This window comes from Leguminivora glycinivorella, chromosome 5 (genome assembly GCF_023078275.1).
Source record: "Leguminivora glycinivorella isolate SPB_JAAS2020 chromosome 5, LegGlyc_1.1, whole genome shotgun sequence".
Lineage (NCBI taxonomy): Eukaryota > Metazoa > Arthropoda > Insecta > Lepidoptera > Tortricidae > Leguminivora > Leguminivora glycinivorella.
The window spans coordinates 8,884,483-8,902,926 of NC_062975.1; the positions used below are offsets into that span (position 1 = coordinate 8,884,483).

Genomic DNA, 18,444 nt, shown 5'->3' on the forward strand with positions numbered 1-18,444 from the left:
AAATATTGAAAAAAATTGGGAAAAAAATGAAATGAAATTTTTATATCCTTGTAAAAAAATGTTTATAATGATGTCTATTACCTATGCACACTTTTAACTGTAAGAAAAATATAATGTTTCTGACTTTCTGGCTAAGGAATTTATAAGCGACCATATAAACAAACTAAGCCAACTTTGACAACTTGCATCTTAAAAACTACTGATTCGATTTCGATTCGGTTTTTAGTTTATAATCATGCATTTATTTGTCTTTAATTTAAAAAAATCATATATCGAAATTATACACCGTGTCTACCGTTTTTTGCGGTTATTCAGTGTGATACGAAAATTAAGGTTTTTTTTTTAAATCTTACATTTTTTTTCCAATTTTTTTCAATATTTTTTTTAAGTTACATAAAGCAATACCTTTCAAATGAAACATGTTTTGTCAAAATCGGACGACGTACAAAAAAATTAGATTTTTTTTTCGGTTTTCGTAACCGACCTCGCTACGCTCGTCGTTCTAAGGGATGAAATTATAATATCCTCGGAATTTTTAATTTTATTTTGATGTGTACTGTTACTATGTATTTTTCTGTGTCAGAAAAACATATTATTTCTGACTTTCTGGCAAAGGAATTTCAAAGTGGCCATATAAAACGATCTTTCCCAACTTTGGCAACTTGTATCATAAAAAATGCTAATCTGATTTCGATGCGGTCTTCAGTTTTCAACTAAAAATTTATCCATCTTCGATTAGAAAAAACTCGTATATCGACATTGTACATTTTGTCTGTCATTCTTTGAAGTTATTCAGTGCGAGACGTAAATTTATTGTTTTTATTTTTTTCTTACTTTTCTTTCAATTTTTTTTCTTGTATTTTTTTTAAATTACACAAATCAATACCTTTCATTTGAGATACGTTTTGTCAAAATCGGACGATACAATAAAAAGATAGAATTTTTTTCATTTTCATAAAACACCTCGCTACGCTCGGCTTCCTAAGGGATGAAATTTCGATATCCTCGGAAAAAATCGTTTACTATGATGTCTACTATCACCATGCAAAGCGGCTTGCTTCCTTCCAAAAGTGCAGCTTTTGGCCAAAAATTCTCCATAACAAGTATGACTATTCTGAGGAACTCTAATTTCACTTTTTAATAATTCCAGGTTGCCTCAAACACCTTTTTTGGGCCTCAAAAAATTAAATCTTTAAAAATTTATAGCTCGATAAAGCCAGACTTGCAGACCTGATGTTCTGAGCACCTTTCCAGGTTGCCTCAAGGACCTACTCCAAAACTCTGCCAGCTCTCCGTCTATTATGACCATATAAGCAGCGACTCAGCGAGTGTCCTTCGAAGACCTGGCAAGCAATTATGGTCGCTCGATAAGTGATAAAATAGCAGGCCGTCCCAATCGCACTATATGTAAGTGCGATAGGGACGGCCTGATATTTTATCGTCTATCGCGCGACCATGCTGGTTGCGCAGATCCGTCGGTAAAGCAGTGTTGCACCTATGGCTCGGGAGAAAAGGCGAATTAGCAAGCGGCTCCATCGGTAAAGCAGTCCGCGGCGACAGATATTCGTCGACAAGCGGTCATGATTGGAATATTGGCCAATGACGAGACAGCTGTCAACATGGCGGAAACAGTTGTCGGCACGATGTAAACATTGCAACAAAATACTTAATACGATAATGTAGATGATATGAAGACGAAAACTACTAAAAAAACCTTTAAAGTTTATGTGACGTAGAAACGCAGGCGTTAATAGACTCTGGCAGTGGATATAACCTAATCAACAAAAACTCTTTCGACGAATTTAAAGTGGATTGCGTGAGTGAGAACTTCACTGTTTCTGATCGCGATGGTACTGTTAGGAAAACGTCGAGCATTTGGTTGTCGAGTATGCAGACTAAGGAAGCGCCGATCGAGCTCAAGATCACTCTGAAAGATGATAATTATCCCTGTGGCGAAATGAAGAGCTCAATGCGACTAAACAGCTGATTTTATAGCCAATAGTCAATCGTTTATTGCAAGAACATAGTGAGATTACATAAGATGATAACATTGAAAAGCAGTTCTTATGTTCTACCAAGCAAGGCATGCAATATTTAACAATTATTTAAAGTATGTACAATAAAATGTCAATATAATTTGTTACACAATAATTCATTACAAATATACACAAGGATTGAGTCAATTTATTACATTTTATAAATTACACAGCTAAGATGTCAAATATAGGCATAGATAAATTACTTAATTAATAATTAAGTTTTGAAAGATGGTGACTATAATGACTTGTGTTTGGAAAATGGCATGCCAAACAAAGGAGACCAACAGCAAACGGTGGTGCCTAAGGTAATGGGGAAGGAAGTTGCATATAAGGTGCATAGTAATGGTCATTTTGCTATGAGAATGAGGAAAAGGGCATTCACTGAGACGAAGAAGCCCTACGATCACACAATTACAGTTGTTGATGCGTTCACCAAGTGTGTGTGGCCCTACCCGATGAAGTCGACATCTAGAGCAGAGGTGATTAGCAAGTGGCAGTTGCAGCGGCAGACGTTTGGTGACCCTATACATATTACCTTTGCCCGAGGTAAAGCATTAAAGAAAAGAGCTTTCAGAAGTACTGTGAAGATGAAACTTTATCTCGTGTAAGAAATTCTTGGTGCCTAAAAGTTAACTTGATTTGTTACTTTATTAAGTTTAGTAAGTTTGGTGAATATTTAAAATGTTGTTGTGTTGTAAAATGCTAAAAGTTGTTACAGTTATTGTTTTTATATCTAATGCTTATATTGTCGGATGTTTTTCAATTTATGTTGAAATGTAATGTTGAATGAATGAGATGTAGTTAGATGAATGAACGTTGAAGTATATCTGGGCATTTCTCAGAGTGTTTCAACTTTTTGATTTCGGTGGCAGCATTAGTACCCGAACCATGAGTTTTCTTTGTTTCTGGTACAAATCCGCGACTTCTATTTAAATTGACAGGATTTCATGTGACTCTTACAGGATTCATGTAAAACTGTTGCCATCGAAAACAAAAAAATTTAAACACTGAGAAATGCCCATCTGAGGGCAGATATGAGAGCAGGACAGCCGAGAATGTGGGATCGGAACGTAAGGTGATGGCGTGAAACAGAACGTTGTATTATAGTAGAATGACAGTAGGTGTGAAAGGCGATGGGAGAATAGTTTTGAACGATGAGCGTTCGAACGTGAAAGAATTTAGTAAAATCTGTTAATTTCTTATTTGCTGCTTAATTAAAAGTTACTCATTGTTTATTGCTGGGTTTTCATTCGAGGCATAACAATATCCCACAAATATATTGTTTTATTCCCCATTAATATTCGATATGTAAAAAATACCCCAAATAAATAATAGCACTAGACCCTACTCATAGTGTTGTGTTCCTGCCGGTGAGTAAGGGTGCCAGAGCTCAACGAGGGTGCGGTGTGTTGATGACGGGAGCACTTACGGAACTAACTTGTTCCGTCTATTGTCCTTTGAGTCGTCGGCTACCCGAACCCTCCTTAGAACTTGTACATTCCTTTTTGCTGTGTACTTAACACAGCAAAAGGGAGTGTACATGTTTCTAATAGGGTGGCAACGCGCTTTTGACACTGTTTGAGTTGCAGGCGTCCATAGGTTACGGTGACCGCTTTACATCAGGCGGGCCGTATGCTTGTTTGTAATGTAATGCAATAAAAATTAAATAATCAGAAAATAATACTTCCGTCTTAGTGCGTTTTCACATTATCCGATCCGATATCAGATGTAGGACCGATATCCCATATATTTGTCTATACGGAGTTATATGTCTTTGCATAGAACAAATTATTGTCAAAGTTAACTAGTATTAAATTAGAGTTACCTTTGGTCCCCTCTTCAGCTGATTCTGAAATGGAATGTTTCTTTTTCTTCTTTGTGCCACTTTCATTCAGGGAGATATTCTTAGATACATTCAAAATATCTGGAAACAAAAGTAGAACAGTCTAATAAGCGAGGTAACTAAACACGTAACGCGCAAAATTTCGTCAAAATAATGATTATAATATGTAAAAAATCTTCTGTTAGTGATTCGTAGTCTAAATGCCCAATGTTTGTCATCATGTTTATAAAAGCAAGCATAATACAAACCTTGCCCATCAATTGTATCTGTTGGTCCCACAGAAGATTTTCTATTCTTTTTGGTACTTTCGTTCAGAGTAGTATTTTGCTGCGACGCATTCATAACTGAAAGAAACAATAGGATTCTATTGATATCACGATCCTGATAATGTTATTTATCTGGTAATATCCAGATCAAAGTTGTGAGGATTCAAAATCGAGAAACGGTAGGTGGTAGGTAGTGCCCTTGCGCTTAGCTTGTCTCGTCTTGGCAGATTACGCGAAATGAACCATCACTAAGTTTCTGTAGACGTGCCTCGGGCGAATGCTTATTGATACCATAACATTAGAATTAGTATATTTATTTATTTATTTATTTAAACTTTATTGCACAAATTATCAATAAAAAGTACAAATGGCGGACTTAACGCCTTAAGGCATTCTCTACCAGTCAACCATTGGGCAAAACAGAGATAGTTAGTTTGGTGCACAATATTATAAAGCCAGTATGAGATTGTAATGATTAAATACAAGTCGATACCTACTATTATAAAATAAACATACACAAATACAATAAATAAACCTACATATATATTAGTATAATACAAATATATAAATAAAATACACATACATAAATAAATAAATGTACCTAGTGCGAGACATCAAGTAGACTTTAATTTCGAATGTTTGCAAATAAGTGCTTACGCAACTTGCTTTTAAAAGAGAGTTTACTCTGAGCTTGCCTGATAGGCAGAGGGAGGGCATTCCATAGACGAATTGCCTGACAGCTGAACGAGTTGGACAAGAATCCAGTGCGATGAGGAGGACAGCCAGTTTCAGCGCACGAGAAGGACGCAGCTCACAACCCGGCCGAGCCGCTACGAACTGAAAGTTGGTCCTGAGATAATTGGGCGCAGCTGGGTCAAATAGGATCGAATAAAGAGCACACAAGATTCGCAATGACCTACGTTCACGAATTGGGAGCCAATTAAGTTTACGGCGAAAAGCGGAGACATGGTCATATTTGCGAAGATTAAAAACGAATCTTATACAGTTATTTAGGAGACGATCAAGCTTGGACAGCGAGGCTTGTGTAATGTTGGTGCAACATACATCAGCGTAGTCAATAATTGGCAGTATCAGCGACTGTACGAGAAGCGTTTTAGTGCTGACCGGTAAGAAATTTTTGTGTCGGTAAAGCGCCCGTAATATGTTTGTCACCTTCTTACTAATGTCTGTTACGAGAGGCTCCCATGTCAAACCACTGTCAATAATGAGACCGAGATTTTTAACCTGTGTTGACAGAGGGATCAACGTGTTCTCGAAGAGGATCGGTGAAATATGAGCCAGATCTGTTGACGCAAGCAAGCGGGGGCTTCCCAAAACAATCGCTTGGCATTTAGTGGGGTTAACGGCAATTCCGAAATCACGGGACCAAATAGAGATGCGGTTAAGATTATCGTTTATTTTGGAGATTGCACACCCGATATCATTAATACTCGCTTGCGTATAGAGTTGCAAGTCATCAGCATACAGGTGGTAAGAACAGCTAAGGCTACGTGTAATTAAATTAATAAAAATGGAGAACAGAAGAGGAGACAATATACCACCCTGTGGGACACCAGAGGTCAGCTCCAGCCAGTCAGAAAAACACTGACCAGAGCGGACCGTCTGCCGTCGGTTTTTGAGGTAGGAAGAGAACCACTCTGCCACCGATGATGAGATATTCAATTGTTTGAGAGAAGCAAGTAGAAGATCATGATCAACTGCATTAAAGGCGTTTGAAAAATCTATTAAAACTAATACAGTCAGCATGGAGTTTTCCATACCATGCCTTACATCCTCAACTACCTTAAGCAAAGCTGTCGAGGTACTGTGGCCAGGTCGAAAACCAGATTGAAAAGGCGACAGTAGCTGGTTGGAGTAGATGTGGGCAGATAATTGTTTATGAACCACTGCTTCCAGGATTTTTGACATGAACGGAAGAATTGATATAGGCCGAAAGTCTTTAAGCGAAACGGGACTAGAAATTTTGGGCAAAGGGATAACATGGGCATTCCGCCATATTGACGGAAAAACCCCACTGAACATAGAAGAGTTAATGAGAGAAGTGATAACCGGGAGAATACATTCTAAGATGCAGATAACCATTAACCTACTCAAGTCGTCATTGCCAACTGCATTAGATTTAATAGACAAAATGATTTTATGTATTTCATCATCAGTGGCGGGGGAGAAAGAAAATTTATCACAAGTAATTGGCAACGTGGAAATATACGATATGCTCAAATCTTTTGTGACGAGGTCCAAAGAAGAATTTTTTGCAAAGTGATGATTTAGATCGTTAATCGGGAAAGAAGAGAGTGAGTCACTTAAGTTATGAGATTTGACGACGCCAATAGATTTTAAAAATTTCCACGTATCAGCCTGAGATGAACCAACTATGTTATCATAAATATATTTGCGCTTAGCTGCTCTGACCAACCTGTTACACCGATTCCTTGCGGTCTTATAGAATTGCCAATCTTCGTCAGACCGGTTACTTTTAAACTTTCGGAACGCCCGGTCGCGTCTTGCCATGGCCATTCGGATCCCCTTAGTTATCCAAGGTGCAGGAGGTCGCTTCAATTTGACAGTACGAACCGGCGCGTGAATGTCGTAAAGATTTAAAACAGTATTGTTTAGGGAAGCTACCCCCTCCTCCACTGAGGATGCCGCGAACACCGGTGTCCAGTCCACAGCGCACGCGTCACGCTTTAGTTGTTCAATATCCAGCCTCGCAAAGCTACGCAACTGAACAAACTTGGGTTGCGGTCTGGGAGGCCGGATACGATAACTCATGAAAATAAGATCGTGGTGAGAAAAGGCAGGCGCTGTAAACTGGCCAACTTTATCAACAAGTTCCTTCGACGACGTGAGAATGAGATCAAGCCAGGAATCCGGGGCCTCACGATTGTGGTGGGTAGCGTTCAAAGGAAGAACATTAAGGCCCGCTGACTCTACGATTTGTAATAGTTTTCGCGATCTACTGTTAATTTTTAAAAGATCGGTATTAAAGTCACCCATTATAAAATGATGCGTGTATATGGAGCTAATCGGAGATAATAGGGATTCAAAGTCAGTGAAGTAGTCTATGTTAGGAGGGCAATATACTATACCAAGGATTGCAAGTGACCCCCTCACATTGACTTCCACAAACAGATATTCAATGGAACCAGTGTATTTCGAAGATGAAGAAGTAATTATTTTGTAGGTAATATCGCTACGGAGGTATATGGCAACACCACCGCCACGTTTACCCACGCGGTCGTTACGCAGCAACACAAAACCGGAGAGGCCATAAGAAGTGGAGGGTAGATCAGGCTTAAGCCATGTCTCTGAAACCAGTATAGCATGTATATTATTTGAGGAAAAAGTGTCTATGAAGTCATTATAGTGGCTTGGAATGCTCTGGGCATTGATGTGGCAGATGTTGAAGTGTTTACGATCATCGTCAAAAGTGAACGTGAGACGGTTCCCAAGAGTATCCGGCTCCCCGCCCGAGCTATCAAGCGAGTAAAAAGAAGCAGACAAGTCGCAAGCAGAAAGGTAAGACTCATTATCCGACATAAATATCTCACTAACGTAGGTACAAATACAAAAAATATATATATAATAAATATATAAGTAATAAGTATATAATATATTTTACTAAGCTTATATAAATATAATTATGATATTTTAACCAACTATGTTCGGTTTATCCTGCCAGTTGACCACTAGTAACATAACACAATACATTAGCAACAGTAAAGCATCTCAAGTCGAACAAAAACACATCAGACATAGTCATTAATACAACAGAAATTACAAGTGTGAGTGACAAAAGAAAAAAGAAAGAACTGAATTGTGACAAACTTTAGTTTTTCCAACGGCCGACACATACTTCGTGCAAAAACAAAACGCGTAATTTGACATCTGTCAACATGACGGCTATTGACATTTGACGTTCGAGTTGGAGAATTTGTAATAATACCTGGTTAGCATAGAAAAAACAATTATAAAACTTTTACGGTAGATTTGTAAAAATTGTTTAGCAATAATTGCTCAACTGCGTTGTTTGTGACATGTAAAACAAGAAGGATAACTATCACTAGTCACATGTGAACCCCTCTATCGTCTCGACGCCGGCCTCCTGGTCGCAGCCGTCGCTGTTCCCTTGCCAGTCGCCGCAGAGACTTGCGGCGCGATGTTTGAAGCGACGGGGGCCGTGGCGGTAGCCGCAGCGGCTAGCGCAGGTTCAGCAACCTCAGGCAACACATCTGCGGGCGCTGCAGCGTCAGCGGTCTCGGAGCTAACCGCTTCAGAGCTGCGGACTGCATGCTTTGACATCAGCGTTTGGAGGTGTTCATCTGAAGATAGCCGCTGTTTCTTCCCAGAGGGCAATTTGACAAAAATATTGCCATCCATGGTCCACACTTTGCGCATTCCAAAATATTCCCGAGCTGTGTGGAACATTGTCTGTCGCTCACGGGTGAGGAACTCGGAAATGACAGTCGGAGTGCCCTTTAAGGCTGTTTTCTTTGTCCATACCAAGCTTCTCAACCGCGCATCACAAAAACGGACCAGAACTGGTCTCGGTCGGCCGTCCTTTGGTGCACCGAGCCTGTGACAGACCAGAATGGAGTCGCTGTTCACATCAGCTAGCTGAAGATTATTTTGGCAGATGTTAACAACAGTGCCAGTGATATCCTCACTGCTTGCCTCCGGAATGCCAGAAAAAAGAAGGAATTTCCTCCGATGGCGCATCTCAATAGTGTCCACCATACCCATAACTGCGGAGATCTGTTGCTTGAGGAGATTCATCATCGCTGACACTTGCTCCTTGAAGTCGGTGACCTCCTTATTGAGACTAGCTATGGTGGGGTGAGAGTGAGGAGAAGCCGACTTCAGTGCCGCATCCAGCTCATTGAACCGCTTGTTGATGGACGCCTCAAACTTCTTCTGTGTCTCCAGGATGTTGTTCACGGCCTCCATAATTTAAATATAAATTTTGTTTATAACTTTCAATAATAAATAATAAATGGACTTTTCAAAAATCAGGTGACTTGCAATTTTTTATACACCTACCCGAAAGTATAGATAGTATAGTATCAATTGTAATTTCAATTCAATTTTAAATATTTTCTAAATATGTACATGTGACGTGTAAAAGTGCCCCTGTGGCCTATTTTCTGAATAAATTATTTTGATTTTTTTTTATTTTGATTTTTGATCAGTCAATCTTACAAAATCATTGGGTCGAATCGAATTCCAAAGCTTTATACAACGATAAAGTTTTAAGAATAAATTATTTTATTTTTCTTGGAAAGCTTGTATTGCAGATTACTATCCAGAAATGTAAAAAGGAGTCTGTCACAAATGTTGTTTGATTAAAAGCAAATTAAAGGGCAATTTAGGTACCCCTGTAATACAATGAGCTTGCAAAGGATTTTTAAAACACGCATATATAAAAAATAGAAAGTAAATTAAAAAGATTTGAAAAAATAAAAGAAAATAGAAAGTAAATTAAAAAGAAAGACATTTGTATTAGGAAATAGCATTAAATACAAATAACAATCGATGGAAGACATGCTCAACTTACCAATACTATCCCGAATATTTGTTTTGCCAGGAGATTTTTTAAGTGGGATAAACAAACTGTCGTCGTCTGCTTTGTTTTGCTGAGACTTCTGTTCATCGTCACTGCCACAGTTGTCTTCAGAGAATAGTAGCTGAAGGTCAATTGAATCTGAAGAGTCTTCATTATCTTGTTCTACCTTTGAAATTTTCGATGGTTTTGAGTCTGACATATTTTCCATATTAGCCTTATTTTTCTTTGATGTTTTAGTCTGGGTTATGTTTAATTGATCGAAAATTGGCTCCACTTGATTCCTTTTAGTTGTATTGCCACTGTTCAAAGATACATTTTTATTGCTAGTTTTAGTCTTATTGCCTTTGTTTAGTTTTTTAAGTACAGAGTCATAATTCTGCAAGATTTCTTCACTTTCGCTACTATCCGAATCTTCACAGGCCATTGTGGCTTGTAACGGGTCTGTACCAGATTGGTTCATAACAGAATTGCCTTCTGTTAATTGTACATTTTCGATTTCTTCCCGGGCAGTGAATTGAACAACAGAGATGTTCAAATCTTTTTGTGGTGTCTTTGGCTCTTGTTTTACAAGCACTTGCAAAGGATCCGCGTCGGCTACGTTGCTGTCATTGCAAACTGTTATTTCATTTTCATCAGTAGCACTCTTGTTACAAATAGACTTGTCCTTTTTCTGCAATGTATTCGTATCTTCTTGTCTATTACTGGTGTCTAGGGCAGAGCCTTGCTTAGATTTATTATTATTGCTTTTGTTCAGAGACACGTCATCCAGTTTGGCACTTTCGTTGAGAGTAGAGTCCAAGCGCATGCGATTTGATTTCTTAGGATTAACAACTACTTCCTCATCTGAAGCTAATAAAGACGAGTCTATTCTCATTCGATTTTTCTTTTGAGGAGTCGGCGATTTTGGCTCTGAAGAATTTAGTTTGTGGCGTGATTCAAACATTTCCCTAGATGCATTCTTTTGTTCTTTTAATTTACGTTCGTTAAACTTCTTTTTACTTTTCTTGCTCATTGTCAGTTCATTATCGCTCATCGAAAGGTCATCTCCTGAGCCAGAAAGCAATTCATTATCATCTTCATCTGAACTCACAACAAACGAATCTTTTTCATAATCAGTGTCATCAGACATCTCGTCATTGGATGTTAGAGTTTCACCATGTTCTACAATTTCATTTGCTTCTTCATATCTTCTTTCCTCTTCATCTTGACTGTCCCCTGATTCATAGTCATCACTCGCTTCTTCAGCTTCATCGTCGAGGTATTTATTCTTTTCAACTGAATGTTCGTCAGAATCATTATCATCACTGTCTTCTTCTGACACGTCTGAATCAGATTCATTAATTGATTTAGAAAAGTTAGATTTATTTTTCTTCATGCCTTCTTGCTTTTTTTCTTCTGTTTTTGTTTTAACACCGAGCTCTTGGGTAGTAATAGGAGTACTAGTCTGCATTTTCAGCTTTTGAATAGAGGTTTGTTTTGGTGTTCCTTTGACATCATTCAAAGAAAGGTTACCTTTAGATATTTTTTTATTTTTGTCACTTTTCTCAATATCCGATTTGGATAATACTTCATTTGTTGCTAGTTTAGGTGACTTCAAGTTGTCCGAGGTAGAAGAAACGTCTTTTATTTGAGATAATATCAAAGTGCTTTTGTTGTTAGTATTATTTTTAAATAACTCTGGAGTGTCTGCAGTACTATTTGAAATTGATGACTTTCTTTTATCATTTTTGGTATTATCTGGAGTATCAGCCCCAGAGCTTGAAATGGAAGATTTTCTCTTGTCATTTTTAGCATGATTTGCTGAATTGTCTAAATTAGATTCTGTCACTGAAGATTTCCTTTTGTCATTTTTCGAGAGATCTGGGGTGTTTGTACCAGAGTTAGAAATTGAAGATTTTCTCTTTTCATTTTTCGTGATATCTGGAGTGTTTGTACCAGAATTAGAAATAGATGATTTTCTCTTATCATTTTTCGACAAATTAGATGTGTTTGAAATTGATGATTTTCTCTTAGAGCTATTAGTTTCTTCTATAATACTATGTTGTGACAATTTCAACGATTTATTGGACTGCTGAGTTGTTTCTAGCGATTTTTGTAAAATGTCTTCATGGATGGTTTCATCAATATCCATTGGCTCACAACTGTTGTTAATATCATCACTAATTATTTTTGGAATACTTATTTCAGTGTTAGGAACATTATCTACACTAACTTGGTTTGATACAGTTATATTGTCGTTTGCACTAAGTTTTTTCGGCGACATTTTGTCTTGAAAATCGTGTTTTACTTCCGGGACACATTGATCTTCACTATCTAAATGTTCAGTTTTGCTGAAAGTTGGCGCGCCAACACTATTTGAGTCTGAGTCCTCGAAATACACTGTGGCCTGCACATTGGTAGGGGTATTTTCAAATAACTTTGCCATATCACGGTTTACGTCACCGTTGTCAGATTTCTCACTTGCAATATCTTTTTTACTATCGTTTTTCGGCGTCAACACTTCGGAGGGTTTTGAATTATTTTCAATGGCAGTGTCAGCTTTCTTTTTCTTCCTTTTTGAAGATGTGTCTAAAAATGAGTGTGAAGTATTTTCATTTATGGATGTATTGGATTTGTCAATCTTAGGGCTATCGGTCACATCCAATCCGGAAGCATTTCTACTTGATCTTCCTTTCTTTTTCTTAGGTAGTTCATTGTCACTAAAAGTAATATAGTCATTTTCGACAGATGTAACCACTGGCCACGATTCTGTTCTATTTCTTTTACTCTTATCATTTACAGAAGTCTCAAAATCTGATGTGCTTGTATTGTGGTTTGATTTATTTATTTTTGAATCAGCTGTCTCATTCTTTTTCAACAATTCTATGCTGGACTCAGAATGCTCATCATTAGATTTTTTTGATTTAACCAATGTATTTAATGGACTATCTTGGGCCTTTCCAGTAGATACATTTAAGTTTTTACTTTCTACAGTACTTGAATCCTGGTCCGATTTGTAGGAACCACTGCTTCTAGTTCTTTTTTCTAAAAGTCGCTTACTTTTTCTTGCACTGTTGGGGGACTGTTCCGCAGTGTCAGCAGCAGAAGGTGATGACTTAGATTTGTTAATTGTTTTCTGAACTTCATTTTCTGGTTCTTCTTCAATTACCATCTCTGCTACTGGAAGCGGTTTGATCAGGGTGCTGGTCTCTGAAAAGCAGACGAGTTACATTTTAATAAGTTAAATCAGAAATACTAAAAATAAAGAAAACAGACAGCATTTAATAAAGGATGTTAAAAAACCATGATTGCCATCTCAAAATGGTAGCTAAACAAAATGGCCGCCAATCCAAGATGGCGGATATTGAGTTTTAAAAAATCCCAGTCAACCTTTAGGCCAAACAGAGAAGACCAAAAAAGGTGCGGGATATGTAAAGAACACTAATAAAGACATGATTATATATATTTATATGATATTTCTGCAATTGTACTTACAATTTTATTAAGAAAAGAACTGAACATGATAGTATCCGAAATCCATTAGCTTTCAGAATATAATAAAATACGTCATAGGACTCATAGGACGTAAAGTACAGTTTTAGATATTTGATTATATGTATAAAATTTCTTTAGTTATGCAGCGCCAACCAACCGAGATAATACAAAATAAATAAACTAGACATTGTTGAGTTCCTATCTCATCACATTATTCTTTTGACCACCATGGTGGGATATGGCCGTCGTTGGAAATGCTTCCTAAGGACGCTAACCATGGCCATCAGTTTTGCCAATTACATTTGGGACCCATGCGGGCCTTCTTAACGCCTAATTTTGCTCAAATAATCGCGATTCACGTCTGTCTGGTGTCCGGGGCACGACATATTCTTTTTCACTATTTGGCGTTTAAAAGGTTAAGCGATCTCTGATCCGTGTTCGAGAAAACTTATATTTAGTTAAAATAATCCTTGCATACAAAAGGTGAAGAACACACCCCAAAAGAAAAATATAAAATATATATAATGCATTAATAAGGCATATCTATGAAGTATCCGACTACTAATAAACAACGTGATATAGGTACCTACCGAATAAACCTTAATTCACCTACGCACAGAAATATATTACTTATTACCGCTAATGTAGATTGTAGAGCCAATATCACTAATATCAAGCCTTCAAGACAATCACAGGTAACAGATTAATTTTCTCCTAATTTTTCGAACTTTTATGGCAGGTCTTGTTTCTGGTTTCTGGGCTATGCTTCCAAAACAATACACGACTCCCTCCAATCACGACTTGCGTGCCCTGGCCCGGCCGAAGCCCATTTTAGAGTAGCAATCCGATCTCTATAACTCTGACCCGTCGCCGCATCAGCATCATCTCGTTTCGCTTCCATCGTAGAAAGACATACCGAACGTGTTGTGCTCTATATGCAACTTTTAGCCTCTTCATTTAGTACATTGTTAGTGTCCACGTCTCGCAAGCTTATGTCACGGTGAGAAGTACCCAGTTACACACTGATCAAACATGTTGGTCTTCAGTGACTGGTATTCTGGCCCTTAATACGTCCTTTAGCCTAGAAAACGCATCCAAGTCCTCCCTGTGATCTCCACCGGCAGCGAGGCCGACCCAAGTCTCTGTATTGTGTATGGTTCGCCACAACTCGACGTTTTGTGCCTATTTTGCGTGATGTGGGGGATTTAGCTAGTCCTGCCCGCTTATCTCCTCGAGAAATCCTATTAGACCTTTAATGTTGAGTAGGAGAACTTTGGAGAGGTCTCTCGGGGATCCGAGATGTTTTTTCCTGAATGGAGCCACTCACTCCATCACCAGGTGAGAGGCACCCTCGTCACAGGGGAATGTTCATAGCATCTGTTATGAAAATATGTTTGTTAAATAGTCTACGACCTGTTCTGACATTGATGGTTACCATTCTCATGCGGACTTTCCCTAGTTGAAGCAGCGTCTTTGTGAGTTTTCCATTGATGCTAGGCTTGGCTTGTTTGAAAGCAGCATTTGATCTGGTTTTGCCAGTGTGCTGTGTGTAGTTTCCTATTGAGCATACCTTGTTGAGGGGCATCAGGAGAATCGGCAGTCGACCCCAGCTGCCTGGCCAGCTCGTAGACCACATCATCACCTCGAGATCCACTGTGTCCTTTGGTCCATTGAAGGATGATTTTGTTATTATGACTTACCTCTGTTAGTTTTTTATGGGATTCCTTAACCCAAGCTTTATTGGTTGTTCCGGATAAGTTGTCCTCTGTTACTTGTTATAAAGGCTGATATATGGAGCTTTGGATAAGCCTGTCCTTGCCGTAACTTTCAATTTGTACATATGTTTAACTACTTTAACCCAACACTCACCGACGGCATACAGTTCCTCCAGCATCTGACGGGGAACATGTGCTTCTTTGAAGATGACGATGTTATCCGCATATCGAAGATAATTGAGGCATACATTTATAATCTATCATCCCTATTGAGGCTTTTATAAATGCTTTCCTGTTTAAAAACTTGGCCAAATTGCATAACCCCGGAGTTCCTCTCTAATAATTGAGATTCGTCGATACGGGTGCAAACTTTTCTTCTGATTCAATAGCAGGTTGCATAGAAACATTCGCATTTTGGTACACCTGTTATGAAAATTCAACTCACGGTAATTAAAACGTCTGTTATTAACGTCTAACATTTTTCGTTCGGTAATGACCAACAATACATGTTAATAATATTTGGCTCTACTTTAAGCGGTGATAAATGTCTCAAAGTTTGTCCAACCGGTATTTCACGGCTTCGTTGTTTAGCAATCGGTAAAATATAGGTAAGGAATATCTATTAATGCTGTACTAAAGAACATTTCTAAAGTTTGCCCGAATTCTGGGGGTGCTCTTCACTAACCCGCTCGTGCGTAGGTTTTTTTTTTTCAAATCTGAGAGTCCTTGAATGCGGAACGATTTTCAATCCGGAATACGATCTTAACCCTTAAGAGGGGGTAGAGCAGGGAGAATTTTCAGAATCTGTCAAATTACCCCATTACACACACAAACACCCTTCACTCACACTACCTCAATTTACTGTGAAAGGTCAATGACCCTTAATTTTTTTCAAGAGTGTTATTTTGAGTTTGTAGTCAACTACTGACCTCCTTTGAGAAATTAAAACTGTAAAAAAGGTAGGATACAAGAAGACAGAGAAAAAATACGCATCATCTAGCTTTCCTTCTCTGTTCATGTCTCATGTGACTTAAATTTACCTAAATATGTAGATAACGTTCCTTATTCAATTGATTGTTTATCTAGGTGTATTTCAAATTACTTTGCACTTCATTTTGCGTTACTTTTCTATACTTAGATTAAAAATCGTCAGCCTGCCTATCCCCGCAAACATTATTCAAAGACGTGTGTGAAGGGCTAAAGGCCGATACCTCCAGGCAGACAATTATGGTCGCGTGATAAATGATAAAACATCAGCCCTATCACACTATTTGTAAGTGCGATAGGGACGGCCCGATGTTATACCATTTATCGCGCGACCATGATTGCCCTGCCGGTCTTCGGAGGCCTGTGCTGTGCATTACGTATATGCGGGGTGTATTAAAGACTAACAGATACGTACTTTATTCTTTTTGGTCGTTAGGTTTTTTATCAATTTATCATTTATTTTGATACAAAAATAAAGTATGTGTATAAAATAAAAACCTAATGAATAGAGTACAGCTAGCAGCAGTCATGTCAGAGACACAAAGAAAGACAGGGAATATCGACGCATATCTTATCTTATCCAATACTGCCATCGGCATCTGCATCAGACTCTTGATCTTACCCAATTTCCGAGTCCCTTCTCTTAATTTCAGTTCCTTGAGTTAAAAATGTTGAAACTCATATTTAGTATTAAATAAACCACAAATACATATAAAAATCACAATATAATTTTAAATTATGGCTTAGGCCCTGTACCAGTTGCAGTCGCCACGTCTGTAAACCCCTTTTAAATGGCTAAATACCCAGATGTCATGTCATACACATCTGTGATGTAACTGAAAATTAAAAAACATCGCTCAGAGATAAGGTTCAAATTAGCATGGAAAAAAATACAGTGCAGTCAAAATACCATCAAAATACGAAAAAGCATTATGTCAATGTCAATATCACTGCCGTATGCCGTATTTCAGGCCATAAGGGCTGTTTTCTCAAAAATGAAAAAATCTCAAAAGCAGAACTTTAAATAGTATTTTATGCAACAGGCGTTTAAAGGAGATCAAAAAAGACGAGTGGCGTGGGTAACAATTTGAGGCGAAGCCGAAAATTGTTATTATAAGACGCCACGAGTATTTTTTGACTCAGTTAAGGTGGTTGTCCTGACGTGAATTTCATACAACTTTATTGACATGATATCTCGTCATACGTAGCTTGTATGAACTTCAAACCTTGACGTGTAGTTAGTTACGTATGCATATATATCGCATAATTCTACAGAAATACCAGTTACTCTTTAATATTAATTAATATCTCATTTGAAAAAATGGGAAAATTGTAGTTGATAGCTTGTTTGTGTGCGTGACCATGCGTGACTTTACTCTGTCCGTGTAAAGCAACATGGCGAAGTCAAGTTTAATCATAGCGAACACAGATGTCATCTTAACACAGGTAACCTAACTATTTAGTAACAAATTTCCTCAATAGGTGGCTAGGGATAAAATTATCTCATTACAAAATAGTAAAACATATTTTAGATTGCAAAAAATACTCCAGTAAAATTGGAACCATTCATTCGTACAAGTAACTATGTAATTGGATGTCAGGTAAGATTTGCTTATTTGATAGTTTCCCGGAATCTTTTTTAATCACTAATCAGTTTAAGACCTAGACTATATTCGTAATAAATTTACAATATAAAAATTAAAATGAAGGTTATATATATTTTTAACTCATTATCATTGATTTATTTACTGAACTAAAAGATTAAAACAGGAGTATTACATAATAATTGTGTCCGGGAACGTGCGGAGGGCACTTTATTTGCCATAGACAACTTGTGCATTTTTCTGCATTTATTTTTTCCTACTACCGCTTGATTTTGTTTCCGTTCATGTCAAAAATGTCAAAACAGTTTCAAAATATTGTAAATTGATTGCACATAATATCCCTTCGGGTGGCAGCACGGATACGTCAAATAGCTGTCAGGTGGCGGCGCCATTTTGCGCGAAAATGCTCAAGTGCCAGAGGGTCTGAAGTTGGTCTGAACGGTGATCAGCGAGATATTGGCGGGAGATACAAATTTAATGATTGTTTCTTATTTTTGTATGAAAGTTGTATATAAAAAGTTTGACGCTATAATGTGTATAAAATAGGCTTTTAATTACACTGACAAACATTTGCTGTCGATATGTAAGTAATTAGCAAATCCTCATTTTAACCTAAGCCAAGGAAAAATAATCTGGATTCTTGTATAAAACAGACTAAAAAATACAGAAAAAAGCACTACTCTTGAGAAAAACACTTTTTTTACAAACATATACATGGATATACATCAGAAAAGGTAATAAAATTACACTTTTGCATTGAGATTTTACATATTAAAAGCGTATTAAAATTGGGTATGAAATCCGTCTCGTAAAAAAACTGAGGTAACTTTGAAATCTTGTTTTGTTATTATTTATCAATTATATGTTTGAAATTATATACTCGTTTTGTAGAGCGTCTTAAGATATATGTATTATCACAGGCTTAAGTAACA

General features: G+C 37.6%; 1 protein-coding gene across 8 annotated transcripts in view; it reads right to left on the bottom strand.

Annotated features, from left to right (window-relative positions):
• LOC125226328 (microtubule-associated protein futsch-like) overlaps nt 1–18,444 on the bottom strand; it is a 67,773-nt gene that overhangs the window by 28,543 nt on the left and 20,786 nt on the right. For all 8 annotated transcript variants that reach the window (XM_048130281.1, XM_048130285.1, XM_048130284.1 and 5 more), the window contains 3 exons: nt 9,724–12,921; nt 4,131–4,226; nt 3,865–3,963 (listed from right to left, as the gene is read on the bottom strand). In XM_048130281.1, coding sequence (XP_047986238.1) covers nt 3,865–3,963; nt 4,131–4,226; nt 9,724–12,921 — 3,393 coding nt within the window. The remainder of the gene's footprint in view (nt 1–3,864; nt 3,964–4,130; nt 4,227–9,723; nt 12,922–18,444) is intronic.